At 42.1% G+C, this 25,118-nt stretch overlaps 1 protein-coding gene across 50 annotated transcripts in view; it reads left to right on the forward strand.

Annotated features, from left to right (window-relative positions):
• Window positions 1–9,293: 9,293 nt before the first annotated feature.
• ABI3BP (ABI family member 3 binding protein) overlaps window positions 9,294–25,118 on the forward strand; it is a 148,101-nt gene continuing 132,276 nt past the window's right edge. For 39 of the 50 annotated variants that reach the window (XM_083735972.1, XM_083736018.1, XM_083735988.1 and 36 more), the window contains exon 1: window positions 9,295–9,488. In XM_083735972.1, the coding sequence (XP_083592098.1) occupies window positions 9,410–9,488 (79 nt within the window). In that variant the 5' untranslated portion in view covers window positions 9,295–9,409. Of the gene's footprint in view, window positions 9,489–25,118 lie in introns of all 50 variants that reach the window. The other 11 variants (XM_083736021.1, XM_083735976.1, XM_083735998.1 and 8 more) reach the window with 4 other exon arrangements.

A 25,118-nucleotide genomic window follows, 5' to 3' on the forward strand; every position in this document is an offset into this window, starting at 1 on the left:
GAAGCTATGGGCAGATCCACGGTATACCTTGGGTTAAGAACTTAATTTGTTTTGGAGGTCCATTCTTAACCTGAAACTGTTCTTAACCTGAGGTACCACTTTAGCTAATGGGGCCTCCCGCTGCCACCGCCACACGATTTCTGTTCTCATCCTGAAGCAAAGTTCTTAACCCAAGGTACTATTTCTGGGTTAATAGAGTCTGTAACCTGAAGTGTCTGTAACCCGAGGTACCACTGTACATTTAAAACATATGACTTCCCCCAAATCCTGAGATATGTAGTTTACCCTTCACAGAGCTACTTTTTTCCTGCACCTCTAACAAACTACAGTTGCCAGGATTCTTTGGGGAAATATGCCCTTTTAAATTTGTATTCAGTATGCTTTAAATTTATTGTTTGGATCTGCCCAAAGCATAGAATTGAAGCCATGCTGAACCTAATAAATTGGGTGGCATACTGCTGCTGTCTTGGTGTATTATTATTATTTAAATATTATTAAAATTATTAAAATACTGGCTAAACACAGCTCCTTGTGTTTTGAACTGCCCCTTTGGGGATGGTTATGATACTTGTCGAGGACGGCGTTTCCGTGCGCTGCTCTGGTTCGCCAGAAGTGGTTTAGTCATGCTGGCCACATGACCCGTAAGCTGTACACCAGCTCCCTCGGCCAGTAAAGCAAGATGAGCGCCGCAACCCCAGAATTGTCCGTTACTGGACCTAATGGTTAGGGGTCCCTTTACCTTTATGATACCTGTCATTAGAACACTAAATCACTGCTTCCTAAATAGCTTCTCCCCCCAAAAAAATAATTCAAAAGGTACAATACAGAAACAATACAAGGACATTGGAAGGTCATGCAAATCCCAGTGAAACCAAATGATGCGATCTCCAGCCTCAGTCTGGTAAAAGTGCTCTGATATCTGCTCCAGATGCAACTGATACAGAATGGAGTCTGGGTCAATCAGCTTTCCTGACATCCACTTCTGCTTCTTACTGTACAGAATGGTAACATTCTTAGAAGTGTCCTTCATGAACAGCTATGTGGAATGGGAAATATATTGGTATTTGCTCTGGCAGTATTTGTTCACTAGCAGAAAAATGACACCAAGAATGTGTGCATGGAGGGGGGAAGGGAGTTGCTCATGGCATGCTGCCATTAATCATGCCAGCAAGCCCAGCTTTAGAAAGTGGATGAAAGCTATGCTAAGATGCCAGTGATGCATTCTGCAGGAGTCCTATATAAATATCTCTGCAGGATTTATTGTGATATACTGCAGCCTTGATAAAATTTGGATGGAATATACATACACTGAAGAGGGGGAAAACAGTGCTTCTTTTTTCAATTATAGGCACATTAAGTTAAGGCAGACCAAGTTACCAGAATATAGGGAAGAATATCGGCTAATCCTAGGTCCTTCTCCTACAGTATTTAGCCTTTATTTAATACTGTACAAACTCAAGGACAAGCCATATGACAGCTAATAATAATGTTTAAAACAATCGTGCTGTGGAATGTTCAGCTACTGAGCTTCCCTACCTATGATAGGGAGTTTGGAATGTCAGAAATTACCTTCGACTTTGTATTATGGGCCCATCCTGCTGTGACAGGCAATTGTATGAACACTCTGCAAAAGGTCTTGTTTCAGTTAGGATAAATGAAAGGAAATGTTCTACACAGAGTGTTGTAAGCCAATGGAATCCACTGCAGCGGGAGGTCATGGAATGCTCTGCTAGAAAGGGCTGGACACTTTTAATTGTGATATCAGTGCCAAGACTGACAAACATGTTTTGGAGAATGAAAAAACCAAAAACTGCCACATAGACACAGAATTAAGACAGATGATGTTCCATCTCTCCCCTCCTTTTTTTTTCTCTTAACGCGCTCAAAAATTGTCCATAGCCACTTTTCAGTCTGCTTAGGCATGCCATTATGGAGTCCTAAAGGATGTATATATTTCAAAAAGCAGAGCGAGGAAAATAAATGCAAGGCAGACTTTAGCACTGATAAGGATGAACTAGAAGAGGAAGTACTCACAGAATGGAGGAATCTCTAATCGCTACCTGCTGCTTTTAGTGCAGAAGATATGACTAAGTGATCTTAATATCTCTTACATCCCAATGATGTTAGAAACTGGATGCTTGTGTGAGAACGGAAAGTTCTATACTGACTTTTCTAGAGATGAGAAGAAAGGCCTGCTTTCATTCTCAGGTGTAAAGACTGATGAGGAAAAATGAATGTGGATAGCAGCACTGCACCAATAGCAAATGTAAATTTCTCAGGAGAATATAATGGGAATAATGCTAGGCAAATAAGCTATTAGCGGAGATTTACGGTAAGTTGCCAAAAAGACAAGGGATGGCAATCCATTAGGATAATCAAGCCAAACATGTGATGAAAACATCAGGATCCAATAACAGGGCACACAAAAGTTCACAATGCAGAGCAGCTTTCAGTGGGGCAAAGAAGTTGCATTTCAGTCCAAGACTCAAGGTCTGTAAAATAACTCTTAAAGTAACATCCTTTCTTTAAAGCACTTTATCAAGTCTATTTGTCCTTCCACCTTACAGTACTTTGACAAATCCATCTTTGTCATTGCTTGGCTGGTTTTCAGAGTTACTTCACCTCTTCTGTCACTGTCTCCTTGTTCCATATTGTTCTGCTTATTCCTTCCTCTTATAATATATGTGATACTTGGTTCAGAAAGTAAACACAAAAATGGAGATCGATCTCTCTCTCTCTCTCTCTCTCACACACACACACACACACACACACGTACGTACACACACACACCTCTACCTTTTCCCCTGGTGGGATTTAAGGCAAGAATTGCTGAAAACATAGAAAATACAATAGAACCTCTTCCCCTTCAATTCTGGCATTCTGGAAGGTCTATTGCATTAAGAGAATTCTGTATCTCTGTGTGTTTTCATGCTGTAAAGTAGAGCATATTCACACTTCCTCTTGTCTTGCTGCTTTCACCCAGGGAAAACTGCTCTTTAGCACTCAATCAGAGCAAATGGCAGTCGGGTTTTCTGCAGATTGCCATTTGCTCTGATGTATAGCAAAGCAGCAGGCAGGGGTGCCAACTTGAATAACATATTGCAAGGGCCCAGGTAAGCTTCAACCCACATAATCATTCTCATACTGTTTGAATGGCAATGTCCATCAGGGGTGGGGCAGCCCTCTCAAATATTTTAGGGGGGGGAGGAACCTCGGCCCCTAAGAGTTTGCTCCTATGACAGGGGGTATTACTGAGGTCTAAGAAATATTATTGAGGTCGAAGAAATCCGTAAATTTTACAACAATTCTGCTTCCACAAGTACTAGATGTAGCTGTGCAGTTGCTTAGAGTAAGGGAATAACGAAGTAATTTATGGATTTCATTGTGAGCCTTTTTAAAGGGTTTTCTTTCTTTCTTTCTTTCTTTTTGGTAGCAGATCTGAGACAATGTTCTTTGGCATCTCAATTTTCCTGAAAACTTTCAACACATCTTGTGACAGATTTATGGCAAAGATAAGTCCAATAAATGAGTCATATCTATGGAAGCCTCATACAACTGAATGTTTATTTAATCACAAAGTACCCCAACATGTGGGATTTGTAATATACATAGAACAGGAAGTACAGTCAAGTCAACTTTGAAGGGACAGTGGCAGCCAGCTGGTAGATATCATGGGCAGCTAAGACGAAAAATGGAAATAAACTGAGTGATGAGAATTGTACAACTTGTAAATTAGGCTTACTAACTCTTGAAAGATAAAATTAGGATACCCAGACAGGTGGACCTCAGGGAGACGTGTGTTAAAGACATGGTGTTCAGAAGGGATTGGGGGCAAGAGACTGTTGGTGTCAAGAAGTAGAACCAAATAATAAAAAGTAGAACCAAATGGCAAAACCCAGCATAAATGGCAGAGCCCACAAAAAATGCTGCATTTTAAGAAATCATTTTTATTAAATTTTTATACCACCCTTCACCTGAAGATCATGGAGAGGTTTAAAACATAAAGATGCAAAATGAGGGGAAAAAACATAATAATAAAATAAAATAAACCATGGATTGCTTAATTAGTCAAAGGCCTGGAAGAAGAGGAATGTTTTTGCCTGGTACCTAAATATATGCAATGAAGGCACCAGGCAAGCCTCTAGGAAGAGTAGTCCACAAAATGGGGCGCTACCACTGAGAAGTCCCATTCTTGTGGCACCAAAGAACTCATCCAATATATAAGACTAGCCCACAGGCCAGCCAAAGACATTTTGCTGCCTGAAGCAAAGGACAAGATGGCTCCCCTTTCCCACTCCATGGGCAGGCAGTTGAATCTCAATTCAACATTGGTGATAGGGTAGCATCCCCCACCATACTCAAGGCAGCAAGCCAGATTGGAGGTGGGGAGCAGGAAACAGGCATATATGAACAGAAGGGAATCAGCCACCTGAGACCATTGCCTCACTCTGCCCAATGGTAGGGCTAGCCACGTTATGCCAAAGTAAACAGCAGTCAAGATCCCAGTTATGCCACAAGCATAAGGAGTAAAAGTACATAATATAAGCAGATGAGTTGTATATATGCTGCAGATTATGGAAGAACTAAGCATCTAGAAGACATTCTAGGGGAAAATATTTGGTGAATCCATGGACAGAACTCTAAATCTGTGCAAAGCTGCTAACTCCAATATGAACCTAAGGGCAAGACAATAGGTGAATTTATGACAGAACTGAAAACACAGGCAGAGCAGATCACTCAAGAAACTGAGCCAATTCTTTAAGGTCCAAAACAGAAGTAACATGGGAAATTTATGATTTGATGTTAGAGCTTTTTAAAAGTGTTTGAAGCAGATGCAGGAAGCTCTGATTTTGATAGCAGTAGCAGCCCTGTTAGAGGAGTGGTCACTTAATCCCTTTTCACTGTGCCTTTTTGATGATGCTCTTTTCTTAACCCAAGTTGCTTTGCTGAAGATACTGTGAGCCCCATAGCAGAAAAATTATAGTCGTATCTTGGAAGTCGAATGGAGTCCGTTCCAGAAGTCCATTTGACTTCCAAAATATTTGGAAACCAAAGCGCAACTTCTGGTTGGCTGCAGGAAGCTCCTGCAGCCAATCAGAAGTTGCGGAAGCCCCGCCGGGCATTCAGCTTCCAAAAATAGTTCACAAACCAGAACAGTCACTTCTGGGTTTGCGGCATTCGGGAGCCAAAATGTTGAGAACTAAGCTGTTCGACTTCCAAGGTACGGCTGTACTGCTATCTGGTAGCTTCTCACACAGTTAATAGCAGCTCAGGATAGCAGTTTATTTCAAAATAAAAGATGGGGGAAAGCAGTTAAATGGAATGGGGAAAAGTTTAAACATCCCTTTAGCTGATTCACCGAACAAAATTGGGTGGAATGGGGCGGGGGAGGACAAGATTTCTGCTATATAATTTATACACACACCCCTCTCTTACCTCACCATCTCTTTCTCATTCATTCATACACACCCACCCCACTGTTTTTCACTGACTCATTTCAGCACACTCACACTCCTGAACCCTATTCCAACTCTGACTGATTTGGCTGCTGGTAAAGATGTTTCGGCCTGTTTCCTCTTCCCTGGACTGCACAGCTTTCAGCTGAGGGCTAAACAGCAGGCCTAGCTCCCATGGCTATGGAACCTAAACACGATTGGAGAAAAACTCCAGTAGAATGTAATCGAACACTGGTGAGGGCTCATCATTGAGTCTATTTAGTGGCAGTGAAGGTAGCAAAGAAGGCATGCTTTGCTGCCTCCATTGCATCCTTCCCAGAAGCAGTTTCATCATGCTGGCCACATGACCCAGAAAGCTGTCTGTGGACAAATGCCGGCTCCCTCAGCCTGAAGCAAGATGAGCACCGCAATTCCATAGTCATATTTGACTGGACTTAACCGTTCAGGGGTCCTTTACCTTTACCTCATTGTGCCATCCGACAGAGCATTTTTTTTGTAGTGCAGGGCCTTTTACAGTCTGGCCCGAAGGAGGTGACACAACTGACTTGTATGCAAAGCATTTTGAGGATAAAATCACTTGCATCCATTGGGACCTTGAATCTCAACACGTGTCCAGAGCACAGTCTAGTCCTACTACAGTGGTACCTCGGGTTACATACGCTTCAAGTTACATATGCTTCAGGTTACAGACTCCGCTATCCCAGAAATATTACCTTGGGTTAAGAAATTTGCTTCAGGATGAGAACAGAAATTGTGCGGCGGTGGCACAGCAGCAGTGGGAGGCCCCATTAGATAAAGTGGTGCTTCAGGTTAAAAACAGTTTCAGGTTAAGAACGGACCTCTGGAACAAATTAAATATGTAACCCAAGGTACCACTGTATACTGGATGAGTAGTAAGGCTTGAAGATGTGGACAAGGTGCTTGGATTGGTGCAGGTTGACCACTTGTGTTCTGGACTCTTGCCTCTCTTGGCTGATAAAAACTGGTAAGGAGGGCTGGACCAGGAAGGTGGTTAATGCCTTCTTTCAGCGGGCATGCTTGAAGGAAGCAGTGGTAAGACCATTCCTTAAAAGGTAAAGGGACCCCTGACCGTTAGGTCCAGTTGCAGACGACTCTGGGGTTGCGACGCTCATCTCACTTTACTGGCCGAGGTAGCTGGTGTACAGCTTCCGGGTCATGTGGCCAGCATGACTCAGCCGCTTCTGGCAAACCAGAGCAGTGCACGGAAACGCCGCTTACCTTCCCACCAGAACGATATCTACTTGCACTTTGACGTGCTTTCGAACTGCTAGGTTGGCAGGAGCTGGGACTGAGCAACAGGAGCTCACCCCATTGCGGGGATTTGAACCACCAACCTTCTGATCGACAAGCCCTAGGCTCTGTAGTTTAGACCACAGCGCCACCCATGTCTGAAGACCATTCCTTAAAAGGTAAAGGTAAAGGTACCCCTGCCCGTACGGGCCAGTCTTGACAGACTCTGGGGTTGTGCGCCCATCTCACTTAAGAGGCCAGGGGCCAGCGCTGTCCAGAGACACTTTCGGGTCACGTGGCCAGCGTGACAAAGCTGCATCTGGCGAGCCAGAGCCGCACATGGAAACGCCGTTTACCTTCCCGCTGGTAAGCGATCCCTATTTATCTACTTGCACCCGGAGGTGCTTTCGAACTGCTAGGTTGGCAGGCGCTGGGACCGAGCAGCGGGAGCGCACCCCGCCGCAGGGATTCGAACCACCGACCTTTTGATTGGCAAGTCCTAGGCGCTGAGGCTTTAACCCACAGCGCCACCTGCGTCCTGAAGACCATTCCTTAAGAAGCCCTAAATGAGGAAAATCTAAGTAATTATTGGCCAGTTGCCAATTTCATCTTCTTGGGCAAGGTTCCTGAGTAGGTGGTCTTGGACCAGATCCAGGCACTCTTGGAGAAAACTGATTTTCTAGAACCATTTCAATCAGGGTTTAGGTCTGATTTTGGCACAGAAAGTTCTTTGGTCACTCTGTGTGATGACTTACGTCAGGAGAGAGACAGGGGAATTGTGTCCTTGTTAATTCTCAATCTCTCAGCAGCTTTTGGTACCATCAACCATAGTATCCTTCTTGAGCAGTTGTCCCTCTTTGCCGTTTAGCTGTCTGGCCCAAGCTTGGGCCAACATTAAATGTGCTGGGCTGCTACTGCTGCCACCTATCTGCACTTCTAAATGTTGAGTCTGAAGCAGCACACATACAATAATATAGCTTCTTCTGGGGCTAATTCTTCCCTATAAATGCATGACCATCCAACACGCATGCCTGTAAAATAAATAAATTTTAAACCAACACCTCATTTGGCAATCAGTCAGTCTCAAACCTGAACAGCTGGCTATGCCAGTCAAAGGCAAGGTCATTTGGGAACCCTGCTAGTTAAAGGATGTTCTCCAGCTCCCCAGAAACACATCATACCCAAAGTAGGAAAGGATGGAAGGTACCAGAACAGAAACAAGAAGAGGAAATGTTAATGACACTCTGGAGACTCTTCATTGGAGTCAGCTAAAGCAGTTTCTTCAAAAGAATGGCTTGAACAGTCTGGTATACTCAGAGCTGACTGAAGACATTTTACTGTGGTGAACTCAAAAATGGTGCCTCCCTGGAAATCGTAGTTTGTTAAGGGTGCTCAGTTACAGCGTGGGTAGGGAATATCAGGCTCAGGGACCAAATGCAGCCCTCCAAACCTCTCTGTCGGGGTTCAGGCCACCTCTGTTCTGCCCATGCTGTTCTTTGATGATGGAAGACCATCTCATTGTGCTGAGAGGGTGCTGGTGTTCAGGAAGGCTACACTAAGTGACACCTCAGTATCAATGCCTTCAGTATTATCAGTGACATTGAAATATCACCACCCAGCTCATCAGTTACAAAATCCAAGGCTAAGCAGCATTCCTCTTTTGGAACGACAACAAAAAGAGGGATACGTGTGGGGGGGGGGAATTCATCAAGAACCTCCTTTTGACTCAGCTTGTGTTCAATTCTCATACTACATTCCCCTCTCCCTGCCCCTCACCAGCCAGTTCTGGAAACACTGAGGTGAGTCTGTCTTTGTTCAGCACCTACTCCTGGATAAGGTGGTGGTAAATGATTCAAATGACACCTAGGTGTTTGGATTGATGCTCAAAGAGAAGATTGGGAACTCTCTGACTCTCTTACAGGTACCAGTCTCTGCCCTCTCCACTTGGCACATTTTGTTCACAACTCCCTTGAGTCAAGGAGGTCTCAGATCTTGTCTGTCTAGTGGTTATTACTATAGTTGTGACTTTGTACCTGACTTAGGTCTCATTGAAATCAATGAGTCTTTAGCATGCCTATGTTTTGGATTATGTTTATTAACTATATCTTATCTGGCTGCATGCTTCTTTTGGTTCAGAGGTCTAATTTGATGTTACTTTTTTTTTTTTTGCAAAGATTGGCTGTTTCTCTTCATTTACCACTTCATATTAATGACTGTATTCATTAAGCATGTTGCATTGTTTCTTGAACACATCTGCTTTGTATCCACTAATCCTCCCTCTTTTTTGTTAAATCAATTAGGTCAAGCTTTGTTTTCTATGTGCTTCAAAAGTCTGTTTCCACAGACTTCTACTTAGTCTCCTTAAATACAGTAACATATCTTCCTTGTATAATTATTCCTGCCAATCTAAACGGGAAGCACAAGTGATTGCACGTTAAGATTTTGTAAATCTCTGCGATGGAGTGCTCAGTTGACAGCAACAGGAATTCTGTTTCAGGCAAGAGATTGATAATATCATTTGTATTTTAATTCTCTTCTCATTTCAAGTGAGATGGTGTGATGTCATACTGTCTCCTCCCACAGTGTAAACTAAACTCCTGTCAAAGTTTTGCTGCCTCTGTGACAGAGAACAGTTTTGCAGCTTGCATTACCTTGCATGACACCCTCAGCATCTTTAACTGTACACGTTTGGGTTTGAAAGCATGATACCAAGGCTGGTCTTTCTCCTTTTCTGTGGAAATATTGCACTAAACCTTGGAAATGCTCAGAAATTGCCAAGAGGCAAGTAGATGTGATATTTTTATACTTTATTTGAGGGTGAGGGGGGAGTGATTGGTCTTAATGAGACAATCTTGTTTTCAGCATGTGTGAAAGGAGAGAGAGAAAGAAATGTAATGGGGGAAAGGGCAAAAATCATGTATGAGAGAATAGCTTAAAATTCTTTCTCAAAACAAAGCAAATGATTTGTAGTTTCATGATTCCAATGAGGAAATCTGTGTTGCAAACTAATGAAAACTGATTTTGCTGTTTGTTTGCACTTTTACATCTTATTCACACTGGTGAGGTGACCACTAGGAAATGTGGGTGGGGTGCACCCCATCTTTGTTAGAAATCTGTTTTTCTAAGTGCTTATGTTTTCTACTGAAATGCATGTTTGGAAGAGGCAAGGGGGGTGTTACAAGAACTGTACTTGATTTCCTTCTCTATAGTCTGAAAGAAGATATGTAAAATCTAAGGCATAACCCCAATCCCTATTAATTTAATTTTATCTGTGTTGTTCAGGCAGTTGGCAAGTATTCTCTTGCTACAAAAAACATCCAGCTGTAATGTAAAATTGATACCATATTTCTAAATCAAGATCAAGAAATACTTTGCAACACCTTGGCACCAAAGCAGCATGTTTCACTACAGTTTGTGGACTTGACATTTTTCTGTTGACTTTGCTGAAATGCTTTTTAAGTACACAGTGTGCTTTGCAGATGCTTCAAGAAGACGATTTATAGGAGAAACATTATTTTCTTTTTAAATGTTCAGTTGCTTAGAGGAATGCTAAGTCAGAGAACAGCATCCATGAAGATGTCTGTATGACCAAGTTGAGGTCATAACAGCAATATTCTTCCACCTGCAAAATACTGAATAATCCTTCATCTTGACTTTCCTTCTGAAATTTTGCAATTTTGGAATGCTATCCCATTTATCGTTGAATGGAAGTTGTGTTCATTATCCTTCCTGATGAAATATATTGAGTTGTTACATAGACTATATTTTTGCACTCCTCCTAGACAAGTATTCCTGTGGTGTGGGGCTATACCTCAAATTCTGAAGCATCTAAACATTAAAAAAATACATGAATATAGGTTAGCAGTTAGCAGTGTCATTACACTCTGGAGTTAAATAGTATGTATTGTCTGCATTTGGAATATGGATCTTTTCCAAGGCACAAACCTTGCAGATGGTTTTATTTGTCTTTCCTATCCATTTTTGTGGGATGATAGCCATAACTATCCTTGAGTGTAGATTTCTGGCAAGGAAAAATGCTTTACATTTTATGCTCGAGTCACTGGAGGAATATTCCCCCAGTATAGTAAAACAAAGCCACAAGTCTACCTCTCAAATTATGTCAACAGCTGAGAAACTTGTGTATTATTCTTCATTTGGTTTCAAATGACTCTCCCTTTTGCAAAAGAGTAAGTGTGAGCAGCCACTCCAACATCTATAGCTGTAACATGAGATTATTTTTTATTGTTGAACACGCTGCACATTTAAAAAAAATATTATTTTGCTGTGTTAACTATTCAGAAATATACTGAAGGGTTGTGTCCTTTGTCAAAACACTTCAATTTGGCTGGAATTGCATTCTAGAAACAAGATTTGTCTTTGTTCCACTGTCTTGTCAAATAAAAAAGTCAAGGCACACTGAAGTGCAAACAATGCACACTTTTCTCAGTATTGTTTAATCCTGTTCACAAGGCACACATATAAATTCAGCATAAGGACTCCCACCGAAGAGAGTGCTTTCAAGTCACTTCATAATCCCTATGAGATTCTCTTGCCAGATTTATTTCTGGGTAGACTTAACCATTCCAGTGTCTGAACTTTCCCACTCTATGGTTGTAGAATCCCAGTATTCTGTTTTCCACGCCAGGATGTGAAATCTACTTCTTCCTGGCCTTATGTCATGAAATTGGATTTCCTTTCCCTGGTACAAGCAAGAAAAGAAAATTTGCTTCCTGCAGCTGTAGGAAAGTGAGCCAGTGAGACATTTGTATGCCAATTGCTTGCAGGGCCATTGGAGAAGCTGTTTGCACAAATATGCTATTCCTGAAGCTTACAACGTGAAGGTTCTACTTTCTGAGGTGCTGCCACTTCCACAGGCACCTGACTGAATATCATGATGAGAAACATCTGTTTTAAAATGTCAGTTTTGGAATTGTCAGCAGGGAAAATACTACTTTCTGTAGGAGTTCTTGGAAAGTTGGTTTGTTACTTAGAGAAATGCAGTGGAAAGAGAATTAATAACTGCACTCGTCACTGCATGAAAAAACAAGTTATGTGACTGCAAAAGCAGGTGTGCAAAGGTTAGCTCATTATGTTTGCACGTGCATGATTTTGACAGACTATCCTAATGCCACATAACTGGTCTGTGACTTTTTGCAGTTAGAAGTCACAGTGGTTAATGCTGGTAGAAAAAATTCTTTTCTTCCACCCTCTGCCTTCACTTTAAAAATATCAAAATCACTTTTGTCTTCTGACACTTTATTTTAAAACTCTCCTGTGCACCTATGAATAGGATGGTTCTGTTAAACAAATGCTTTGTAATTTACACTGTTATTACTTACTCAATTTCAGTCCTGCTCTTCCTTCTTCCCACAATAGCTCAGGGCAGCAAACACCAAAATGGTAAAACAGCAAAATTACAAGTAAACAAATCCATATAAAACAAGTAAAAACATTTTTTAAAAACATGTAAAACGACATAGCCTGACAAGGTTGCCAGGAACACTATTCAGCCCTCAAATGGCTGAATAAATAGGAAAGCTTAAAAATTACTACTCTCAAAGTTAATAGTGAGGGAGACAGAGGCACTTCACCAAGGAGGGCATTCCATAAATTGGAAACAACCACCAAGAAGGCCCTGTCAAGTTCAGTGCCAACAGAGCAGCACCAGTTGAAATTTAAATATTATTTTTATGCACAGGCAAGGATTTTCAATTGAAGTCACACATAGTTTAGCTGTTTATGGGTATTTTGAAGCAAGATATGACTTTCTCAGAGGAATTAAGCAACCAGATAACATAGTTACCAGTCCAGAAAAGATCTCTGCCACTGTGCTAGTCAGCAAGCAAAGTGTGTGTGTGTATATATGTGTGAGAGAAGTAGTGGGAAGGCTGTATGAGAGTCAGTGGTCAGGGGCTAGTTTGGTGTGTGTGTTAATGGCCCCACCCACCATTGGCCACACTCTGCCCATTGCCAGCCACACCCTCTCACCACTGCATGTCACCTTTGTGGGCAAAAAGCTTGCCTAGTCCTACTTTACATAGCTATGATCAGAGCATCTTTCACCAATAGCCTGAGCACTTGCAGGCATCAGCGTAACTAATAAACCTGGTTACAGCAGACCTTGAATTGTGTGAACCCACGTGGCATTGCAATCTATGAAATGTTGATTATGGTATGCCATTTATTTAGCTTTTGGGCATGCATTAGTGCCAGCTGCTCTCACTTATAGTCATGGCAGCATTCATGCTGAGCTCACCATTGGCAATGCTGGTGCTGTTGCATAAACTTGGTAGCAGATATGGCAAGTGCTCTGTGCACAGTGGAATGCAGGTAGCTAAGTTGGGTGAAAAGAGTTGATTTAGTAGCTTGGTGCCACACAGGTTTAAACTGGCAGGTAGATTTTATCAGCTGTTCAGATAATTTAGGAAGAGAGTGTCGCCAATAGGAATGAGGTGTGGTTTTCTCCCCAAGCTATTTTGGGTTATGACAGAAGGGGACATATTGCTGCCATTCTGAAAACAGAGGTGACACAATCACCAGCTCTGGCCGTTTTTGCAACATCCTACAGATTTTGAGGAGCAGTACTACCGTTGCTTTTAGATGTGGCCATTCAAGTCTTGATATCTGCCAGCTGGATGTGTGCATGAAGCAGAAACAGCTTGTAAATATGAAGGTGTGGTGGCAAATAAAAAGATGGAAAAGCTAGTGCTGGTTGCTGTCATAGGATTAAATGTTGGCTGTATGGACAACAGAAAAGGGGACCATACAGGGTTACTTTTTCTCTTAATTTTAAGGATAGGGTTTCCATTAGGCAAACTGTTACATCACTTTGGGTGGCAGGAACAGGGATAGTCCTTCATAGAGCAAGACATTTTGACCGAGGAATCAGATTGAGGAATTGAGGAAACAGTTGCTTTTCCACAGCAGCTAGAAAATCTCTTTAAAAACCACTTAAAGGTTCAAAGTGAACTTTGCAGCTTTAAACTAGATAATTTCTCACGCTTGCAGAGAAATGGCAGTGTTGCAGACACTCCCCAAGGCCACCTTGCCCAAAATGTTTTGCTGTGAGGGAAGGACCCTCCTTGGGAAAGCAGGGGAAAGAGGAGGGGAAAGCAGAGAGGCAGTCAGTGTTGCCACACATTTAGCAGCAGCAAACCACTTTAAATAAGTATGGGATGTGGGGAGAGGTGCTGCAGGGGCAGTGGAGCTGCCCACCTCAGTTGGCACAATGTCCGGCATCAGCCCTGATGTCCATACTCTCCCAGCTGCCAAAGCTAGCAATAATATTAAGAACATGCCATGAGCCTGCTGGATCAGGCCAGCGACCCATCTAGGCAAGCATCCTTTTGTCACAGGGCCAGACAGATGCCTGTGGGAAGCATGCAAGCAGGACATGGCCACAGCAGCACTCCCTACCTGCAATTTCCAGCAAGCGGGAAGAATTCCTCTGGCAGTGGAGGAGGAAGATGGTCATCATAGCTACTGATAATCTTATGCTCCATGAATTACTTCTTCATGCAGTATATAGTTAAATTGTGGAACAGGCATCCACAGGAGGCAATGGTGAACACCAACTTGAATGGCTTTAAAAGAGGATCAGAGGAATTCATAGAAGATAAGTCTATCCATGGCTCCTAGCCATGTGTCTTGAGCCCAGGGGTAACCATGAAATGTGGTCCAGCACCAGTCCAGAATCCGAAGGTTCTGCTGGGTGTCAGTCCATCAGGGCGAAGGCAGGACAGGTACAGGATCTCAGGCAGGATCTAGCATACAGCGATATTGCTTCCGCAACCTGGGGCGGGGTCCGACAGCCTTTTATCTTTGTCGGGGTAGCGGCCAGTCCTGGTCCGCCAGTGACTCACCTCCCTGTTTTGCCCAAAGGCGACCACTCCTCCTGTGAGTACTCAGGTCTCTCCTTCTCTCAGACCTTAGTCTCTGCAGCTTGGGAGACATTGGTAGATTACTAGTCCCAGGGGCTGCCTCAGTGTCCCCTGACCAAACCGGTAGTGGAGCAGCTGTATGTGATGGCCCAGCTGAAGGCAACGAGGTAATCCCCACATCTGGAGCCAGGGCAGGCTCAGGCCCCTGACTCAGCCAACTGGTGTTTGTTGCAGGGCAACCTGTGCAGATTGGGACTCTTCAGGATCAGGCCCCAGACTTGGTTCAGATGATGCCTGAGGCAAAGGTTCCAGTGCAGAGCCCGAGTCCCAGGCCATAACACCATGACGGAACCTATGCTCTGCTTGCATGACCAGAGGCAGCATGCTTCTGAAAATGAGTTGCTCAAAACTGCAGGGAGGTAGAGTGTTCTTGTGCTTGGGTCTAGCTTGCAGGTTTCCCACAGGAATCTGATTGGCCACTGTGAGAACTGGATGCCAGACCGCCCATAGTCCTGATTCATCAGTCTCTTCTTAGGTTCTTATTCTGGAGGCAATTTTGCCCCACACCTTCTTGGCATGGAATGAGGCACCATGGGATCTTTTTGGACAGGGGCCACCAAATTAGTGGTAAGGAAGCTAGCATTTATATGATTTGTCTTCTCCCAAATGTGACATCTTCATCAGACACTTCATCCCATTTGTAATTGTGGGTGTAGCTGGTTGCCTTCTGGAGGACGCATGATTTTATAAAGAAATGATGGTTGGTCTTTCCACTGTTAGGGGGCAACCATATCTTTTTGGTTTCTCCATGCTGCTTGATTCAGCTGGGATGCAGTGGCATATTTCACTTCCCATTCAGTTTTGTCGCTTGTTGGCAGGTAGTGTGGGCAAGTAAGAATAGGCTTTGGTGAGCACTAGGAGGCATCTCACGGAAGGTGGAGAGAAGTCTTCTCAACCTACCTCTTATTGCTGGCTGGCTTGAGGGGGGGGAGGGGAGGCCTTTTCTCACTGAACACTGGAGGTGAGATGGAACAGCATAAACACAAACTCAGGTTGCATTTAAAGCAGACCCACAATGTATCATCCAGCCTTACGGAGCCAGGGCAGTGTTGCCCAAGGCAGAAAATCTGGGCTTCCTTTGAGTTTCTTCCTGCTATTTATTCCTGCTGGGAAGAGTTAGATTTTGAGTCAGCCCATTGCAGATCCTTGATTAAATAAATATGATCCCTTAATTCCAATGGTTGTCTAGTGTCTTCATTCCAGGGGTGTGGTGGCAATGAAACCTTTAGCTGAATTGATACTAGAGCACTCCTTATTTTTCACATTTTGATTTGATGATTTTTTATTTCATTGAGAAGGTTGATCACCTTTTGGGAGTATGTTGTCAGTAAGTTCAGGTAGATCTTCTGAATTGATTGTGCTTATTCTGCATTGGTGCTGAAACAGTGTTGCTCTCTGAACAGTCAAAAAGGGAGTCTAATTCTGACGCCAAAGTGCACCAGAAGGAAACTTTGTTATTACATGTTCCCCAGTGTATTGAAACATTACTGTGAACAGTTTGAAATAAAAACAAATGCTCCAGTTTTTCCATAGTGCCTCATATTCTTATTAGCCTTCAGGCTGTTCTTACAAGGGTACCTCCCAGAACTGTATTCAATAAGGCAAGACTAACTCATCCAACCCCAAATACTTTCTGGGTTTGAGGGGACAAGTCAACAAAGTAGATCAGATGACAGATTTAGCTTTACCTGACTACAATGACAGAAGAGTTCCAGGCTTCTTGAATTAAGTCTCAAACAGTATGCTGATTATATGCGACTCTGTAAAATAAAAACATTCGCTTATTGACAGAAATATAGTGAAACAGAAAACACTTGGCATGATATGGAACTTTGTACACATTGCAGAGTAAATACTATGCAGCTAAAAAAGAATCTGTGATATAGAAACAAGACCAAACAAGTTGGGTCTTAGAGTCTGTTTTAGATGCTTTATCGTGCAGCAGACTATTGCTCTGTTTCCCATTTCTTGGAGCTTATTTTGTAAAGCTGGTGAACTTTACCAGGTAAAGAAAACATAATGCTTTTGCTTTTATGGACGGCGTAGCAAAAGATGAGTTTACAGATATTCATTCTCTAGTGTATTGTGGATGTTGTGTGTGGTGGAATGAGCCAAGATGCTGTCTGGAAGTGCAGTGGAAGGCAGTCATGTTAGAACTGGAACCCATAGGCAACAAAATGTAGGTCAACTTTTTTCTTGCTCTCCCCAAGGACAAGAACCAGCCAGCATTTTAGAATTAACACCAGATGACTAGCCTATTCCTTTTCTCTTTTGTTTGCCATAACCTTCCATTTGCATTGCTATTCCACTTATCCCTTTCTAGCATGGCAATAAATCTATATTGGTGTTAACAAATGCTCTTAAACGTGTATCATCTTAACCCTTTTCACCATTTTGCAGTGTAAACAAAAATGTGTGTGAAGGTGCAGCAGACTCCAACATATGCACCTTCAGTCTAAAGAACCTCCTTATTCAAGAACCCTGTAAAAGCAGGTTCCCAAAGGCAGAGCCCATTATGCATGTATGGAGATGTCTTGTCAAATGGTACAATCAGTGGGTTGTATCCAATGTTGCCATTCCACCCACACAACAGATTTCCACTTGCACAATGGAACTTCCCCCTCTCATTGCACACAAATGAAGGTAATGGATGGTTGGTGAAGGACCCTGTGTCAAAGACAGGGAAGGGAAGCTCCCAGGTGAGAGCTGGGAGGGTTCACCTCTTTCTGTGTGGGAAAGATCTACGAGAGAGAGAGAGAGAGAGAGAGAGAGAGAGAGAGAGAGAGAGAGAGAGAGAGGACTTTGTTTTTTATTGCAATATACTATGAAAAATCTTAATAAAATCTTATTTTTTACAAAGGAACTTCCCCCCCCCCTCTATATCCCCTGTCCTGTGCAGGCCCTCATGGATCCTCAAAATCTGCCCCAGAGGGTTAGGAAGACCCTCCAAAGCAGCTTTGGAGGCAACATGATGAAAAGAAGGGAAAGTTCTGCTGCACAAGTTGAATGACATTTGCACAGCACTGGTCAAAATCCTATCAATATACATAAGGGAGATACAGTTATGAGGTTGCCTTCATTACAGGCATCTTCATTGTTGTTGTTGTTGTTTAGTCGTGTCCAACTCTTTGTAACCTCATGGACCAGAGCACCTTCATTGTACCCATGGATAAAAGATGAGAAATTACCTTGTGGTGAATAGAAACCTAACTGATGCAATGGTTAACTTTGATTTTAGCAGACAGAGCAAAGTGAACTGTGTGAAATAATCAAGATAAATAGGAGAAAGGTCAGAATGGATTACCTATGGCTTTCTCAGTGAAATTACCAAGTCTAATGCTATCCAACAGTATTTCAGTTTACTAACTGGGATATTGATGGTGCACTAGAAAATACTCTCAGGCTGAGGTGTGTTTTGTTTTTCCCTTTTGAAAGTTCAGCCTTTGCCCCAGTCGCTAACCCTAGAAGATGCACTTCTGTGCCAATGCCTGGCAGCCCTGTGCCACCCACTGTTCTCCATTACAAATCGCTTGTTATTTGGCTCTTTCAAAGAGTATAGTTAGTTGTAATCATTTCTACATTTGATCATCTGTGTTGCATTAGGTAACACTTGCCCTTAACCTCAACATGTGCTTTCATTTATTTTTGTCAAACAATGTAATTTCTTACAATGTATTCTGTGGCAGCTGATAACTTTGACTTTTTACATTTATTTATTTTTTGCTAAAGGTTTTCTGGCTTCCACGTAATATTTATAATAATTGGTGGCTGTAAGCCATACATGATCCTATAAAATTGCAGCACAACTGTATTCTAAACACCAGCCCCAGCAGTACAAAAGTCATACAGAATTCCATGGATTTGCCATTTACTGATTTGAGGGGAGACTTTTAAAGCAATGTCAGCTTCCTGAAAATGGGCATTAGAGTTAGGAACATAGGAAGCTGATACAATCAAATGTAATATAATAAATAAAGGAAGCAATACAAATGCAATTAAAAATCATACAGCACCTAGCACAGCACAATGCAACCATACAGCAGGCAGAAAAATAATATTAAGTAGTCCTCCAAGACCATCAGCAATTTTCAAGGGTCCTTGCGTAGGGGCAGTTTTGGGAGCCACTGTCCTCAGTCAACCTGAAAATGCTGGGAACTGCTGATATGCAAAGCTGAGCTGCAGCCCTTTCTGTTAAAATTACCTTGATTATTAGTTCCATGGCAATTGAAAGCACAATCCTATATAAGCTTACATAGAAGTAAGTCCTACTGTATTAAGTGTGGCTTCCTTGCAGCTAAGCATGCATAGGATTTTACCTTTAGACACAACATTAATCTATATCTTTGAAATGAAATCATTGCTTATTTCTGAACTGCCTACTTTCCATTTCCATTTTCAGTTTTAATATATGCCTAGTTTTGCAAATTATTTGTTGAAGGTGAACTGCAAGTGCTCTTCGATGTGACACTATACTGTCATTAATACTGCAGTTGAGTTGGTGCCGAAGTCCATGTTACGTTCATTTATTGGAACACAAGGACTGTTATTCTGAGCCTGAGGTAATCTAGCTGAGGATTTTCTTTCTGGCTAAGGATAGCACTAGATGTTTCAGAGTAGTCACATGATGAATGAATTATTTATCCCCTCTTGTATGTGCTCCATGAAGTATTTATTTAAACTTGTCCTGTGACTGAATGCTGAACTTGAGAAAATGGCCAAGAGCACAAGTAAGAACCTTTTCCAGCAAGGTTTCAGTAAGAAAGTGCTAAAACTTCTCTTGTTAAAGGTATTCCAGACACTGCCAAGCTGAATTTGAAGAAGCTTGCTAGATCAGACCAAATGTCCATCACCTCAAGCATTCTGCTCTCCACATGGGGCAGGCAGATGCCTCCAAGAAGCCCACAAGCAGGGCATAAGCTACCCACTCTGCAGCTGCTTCCACTAACTTGTGGGCATAACTCATTATGACTGATTGTCATTCAGGAACCCATTAACCAAATATTTGTGTAACCCTCCTCTAAAGCGATCCATGTTGTTAGCTGTCACCGTATTTTGTGGTAGCAAAATCCATAAATTATGAGTTTTCTTTGTCTAGTCTGAATCTGCTAGCAATAAATTTCATTGAATGACAGGGAATTTCTAGTGTTACACTCCACCAGCGTTTGTGCCCTCTTTGCTGTGTGTCTCTAATTAAAATCGCCCACACAAAATTACAGTAAGCAAATGCAGCGCCATAAACACATGTCCATAATTGCTCTTACCAGAGATCTCTATAAACTTGCATGCCACATAACTGTGACATGCAGTAACTTTACAAAGGCAGTTTGGAATTGATATCCTACTTTATCAATACCTGAAGGTGTCTCAAAGCGGCTAACATTCTCCTTTCCCTTCCTGCCTCACAACAAACACTCTGTGAGGTGAGTGGGGCTGAGAGACTTCAAAGAAGTGTGACTGGCCCAAGGTCACCCAGCAGCTGCATGTGGAGGAGCGGAGACACGAACCCGGTTCCCCAGGTTACGAGTCGACCACTCTTAACCACTACACCACACTGGCTCTTGCATCCTTTGCAGGGAACCCTTGAGTCCTTCCCTTATCAAGCAGAATTAGGCCCTTTAGAGTAATGCTCTTATAGCTTTGGAGTGGCAAGTGAGACAAAGGCAGGCAGCTCTGCACCACTTGCTCTGCTTTATTTAAGATGATTTCCACCCTTCTCTTTCCTACAGTCACTGGACTCAGGGCAGCTTGCAGCAACTTACAAATCAATAAAAGCATCTTCAAAATAATCAGGATCAGTTTTCTATTTTTATAAAACCCCACTCTGCTTGCCCTACAAGTCCAGATGCTTGCAAGTCCATGCACACCTTGCTCTGCAGCAGTCTTTCAGGCAGGCCTGAGGCAAAATAAGACAGTTGCCTCTGGTAGCAGAAGCTGGGAATGGAGAATTGGTGCAATCAGGCCTTTGCACACTTCCCTCACTATCTGGCCAGCCGCTGATGCTCCTGCCACCTGCACACCCATCCTGTGAAACTCCTGTTCAGTATGGGAAACTCCAGTGCACCTGACCAATCCCCATTCCTAGTTCTGAGGAAGGACCCCATTCATTGGAAGTGAAGGGTGGTTCTACTCCTCCTACAGCTGCTCCCACACTCCTCCGCCTCCTGAAATAGTTGTTTTGCTTTTGCTACCATGGCAACCCTGCCAACATAAGCTCTCTTCTCTCCTCCTGAGAAGGGGGTCCAGATTGCCCAGGAAGAGACATGTCTGTGCTGCTTTGCTGCAGCAACTTGAAACATCTTTTTACAAAAAAAAAAAAAAAAAATCTAGCTACAGCAACAAAGCAACGGCAGGTCACATAATCTTGTTGGCTGCCTCACCGACACAGAACACTGCTGGTGTGGCCACCATGTTAGCAGCAGCAAAATGGTTCATTGTAAAGTAGGATCAGGGTGGTGAGGGACAAGGGTAGCAGCAGGAAGTGGTTAGAGACCATGAAGGACAAGCTTTCCCATCTACTCTGCCTCCATCTCTCTGCCTTGGATTCTTCATAGCTGCAGGGAAGAAGCTGTGTTGCGATGATCAAAGGCATCACCTCTGCAACGATGCCTTTCAGAAAGCGATTCCTTCAGCTCTCCCTTGATGGGGCTTAGCACAATCTTGCCAATTTAGCTGCAGTAGTGTCAGCCTTCTTTTGCTCCAGTACAGTTTAAGTGATGTCTTGGCATGCGGCTGTAATTCAGTTTTGGTAACGCTACTATTACTATAGCAACAAGATAAGAAGTTAGCACTGAAGTTGTTCCTTCCTAGCACATAGAGCCTGGCTTTGGATATGGAAAAATGTAACTATTTGTTGCTGGGTTAGCTTAGGGAAATCTCTCTTATTATGTATATTCAGTACATTCCGCCATCCACATTTTTGTTATTACACAAGACTGCTCCTTTTTTCGGATAAAAGGAAATTGTGGTTAGTACCAAAACACACACACAAAACCGAGAATTCCTATAAATGTGCCTTCTCTTTTTGAAGTCATTTACACATGTGCTGGAAAAGTTTTGTTTATTCCATGCCTCATTTCAAGCTTGAAATTAGCAATTAATAAGCACATCTTTGTAAAATACTAGCTAGTAAGTATTCGGGGAAAATGCTGGCAAGGATGAGCAAGCCAAAATAAATCCAGGGAAGACAGGTGAGTGCATCTGTTTGGGAGAAACTGCCTCCTCGAAACAGGGTCACACTTTCCATTAAAGAGCAGGCTGAAGGTGGGATGTGCGCCTAGATATTTGGATTGCTTCTGTGTGTCCTGATGACAACTGTGTCAGGAGTACATTTTATCAACTCGAATTCACTTGTTAGGGTTGCCATATTTTGAAGAGCTAAAAAGAGAACACATGCTGATGTCTACTTTTAACTATGATCGCGATTACGACTCTCATTTTAAATACCCCTACTTTAATGATAATAATAATAATATAGTAAAAATCCAAATAAAAATTAATTGTAAGTTATATTCCTGTTTTATTGATCCCGTATAACTTCAACATTTTGTAAACTATTTTTGAGAGGTTGTGTACTTGAAAAATGATGCATCAATGCTTAAAAGTAAATCGTGACATAAACTACAGTCATACCTCATGTTGTGTTAGGTTCATGTTGCGTCTTTTCATGCGCATGCACAGAGGTGTTCCATGTGCTTCACACATGCACAGAAGCGCCGCTCTAGTTGCGGATTTTTCAGGGCGCGAACGGCACCCCGGAACTGATTGTGCTCGCAACTAGAGGTACCACTGTATTGTGGTGTAAAGCCCCCTTTATCTGATGCATGTGGTGTTATCCCCAACTGACAGATTATACTCACATATGTGAGAACAGTCAAAAGAAGGATGGTGGGGAAACATGGTTAGAAAATGAGTCCACCAGACTCTCTGTTGTTTTTGCTGACTTATACTAGCACAACTACCCCTTTGGAATTCATTCAGTAAAAGTAGCTCTCTACATATTGTGTGAAGGTTTGCTGAGATTTATTTTATCTTCACCACTGGTGCAATTTATTTAAAACAGTAAGTTCCTTACAGCAAACATAAGAGGCAAATAGCAAATTTTGTAAATGGTGAATTGATAGTGAAGGACTGTTGACTCTGCCAAGGACAGAGTCCATGATTGTTCAGCAACTGCTGTCTGGATTCAATTCCAATATTTTATCACACTTGCTCCAGTGCTAGAACTGAGCAGTTGCTTCCTTGGCCTTATTTTTCTTGTTTATACAGTTTATTTACAACTATTCATATCCTGGTGTTTCTCCCTAAGGAGTTTAGAACATTGAAACACTATAAGATATATGTAAACAATAGCCTTTTGACTTCTACTCAGGCCCAGAGCTGAGGAATGGGCTGTAACTCAGTGCGGGATCTGTACACTAAAAGTCCCAAATTCAGTACTTGGCATTTCCAGGTAAGGCTAGGGAAAACCTGCCTAAAACTCTGGAGAGCTTCTGGTCTTTCCTTCCTTCTTTTCATTCTCTCTATTGAGGGAATGGAGGAGAAATTTGCTCAGTCCACTTCTGACTTAATTCATTATTCACCAGTCCCTGATTTCTGTGCAGATTGTTCAGTGTATCTGTCAAGAAGATTAGGCACGTTACTGAATTTTGCAAGGCAGTTTTGGTTAAAAATATATATGCACAAAACGTGTATTTTAGAGCAGTGGTTCCCAACCTTTCCCCTCCTTCATTGACCACTTGAAAATTGCTCAGGCCCTTGGCAGACCACTTAATGATTTTTCTGCCTGTTGTAGCAATTGTAATGCTCTGTGCTAGATGCTGTATGATTTTTAGTTGCAGTTCTTTTATTGCTTGTGTATTGCATTCCATAGTGTTACCATTTGAATTCCAATTTTTAATACAATAGAATACAAGAAATAAAGGAAGCAGTAAAAGTGTGGTTAAAAATCAATAAGAAATTTAGTGCAATAGATGTGCCATTTCACTACTTCAACCACAAATCCACAAACGTGCAATGGTAAAGGTAAGGTAAAGGACCCCTGGACTGTTAAGTCCAGTTGAATTCACTTTCAGGCCAAGGGAACTGGCATTTGTCCACAGATGGCTTTCCAGGTCATGTGGCCAGCATGACTAAACCACTTCTGGTGCAATGGAACACAGTGATGGAAGCCAGAGCACATGGAAATGCTGTTTACTTTCCTGCCACAGCGGTACCTATTTATCTACTTGCACTGGTGTGCTTTCGAACTGCTAGGTTGGCAGGAGCTAGGACATAGCAATGGGAGCTCACCCTAACGCAAGTATTCGAACCACCAACCTTCCGATCGGCAACCCCAAGGGACTCAGTGGTTTAGACCACAGCGCCACCGGCCTGTGCAATGCAGAGGATCACATGAGTGAAGCTCATGAACCACCTGTGGTCCAAACAACAGGAACCTCTACTTACAGAAAGGCATACAAAAACGCATGTTTCAATGCATATACAACATGTATAATTTAAAGACATATTTTTGTGAGTTTAAAAAGAAAATTTGCCAAAACAGGCCTATGATTCAGTGCCTATGATGCTGTTATAAGACGGAAATGGGCTGATCCATCCATTGTTTTCCCTGCTGTCACAATGTAGATGGTAAACTTGTCAGGGCAGAGATATTTCTTTATCTTCTTTTTCTTTAAAGCTCTGTGTGCATGTTGAATAGTGCTACATAAGTAATAATAATAACCTTTTATTTTGCCATCTGGTCTTTTCTATGGCGAATGGCTGAAAACCTGTCTTTCTCCCCCTGCCCCATTTAACTCTACTTAAAGCAAGATTTGTTCATACTTGATTATTTCCTGCTGCCAAATCCAACCTGCATATTGTATGTGAATTGGAAAAATATTTTTCTCTCTAAGTATGAAAGAAAACATTGTCACTGAAACAATCAACTTTGTTTCTCCAGAACACTATGTTAATTCCTTTCTTCAGTTACAGAGTAATAGTACTTCAGGTTTACTTAATTCTTGCCTACAATAGTTTCTTGGTATTGCAGGGTTTTGATGTGTGTAAATTTCACAGGAATAGATTAGAATACGTAGAAGAACAAAATGGTCAACTCTCATTGTCTTACCTGCAATTTATCTAAGAGGCCCGGTCATCAGTATTCTGGGACTCATTTTCTCTTATGCAAGATGGAATAAATTCTTCCAGCTGTTATAATCATAAGTATTTCAAGCCAACACTTATAGAACACAAATGGATGCAGCACATGTAATTCATGTGTGAGTAGATTCAGTTTAATGGAGAGATAGATTAAGTTTAATTTATTTTGTAGTTACCCTTGGAACTACAGGGTAAAAATAAAATAAAATTTATATTCATAGGACCGTAGATGTACAAACATTCCACTAGTGTACTTACTACAACCTGAGAGATCTAAGTAAAAAACAGATTGCTACTTTCATTTCAATATTATTTCATTTGTGGGTTATTA

Source organism: Podarcis gaigeae (genome assembly GCF_964106915.1).
Source record: "Podarcis gaigeae genome assembly, chromosome: 4".
In the NCBI taxonomy this organism is placed as follows: Eukaryota; Metazoa; Chordata; class Lepidosauria; order Squamata; family Lacertidae; genus Podarcis; species Podarcis gaigeae.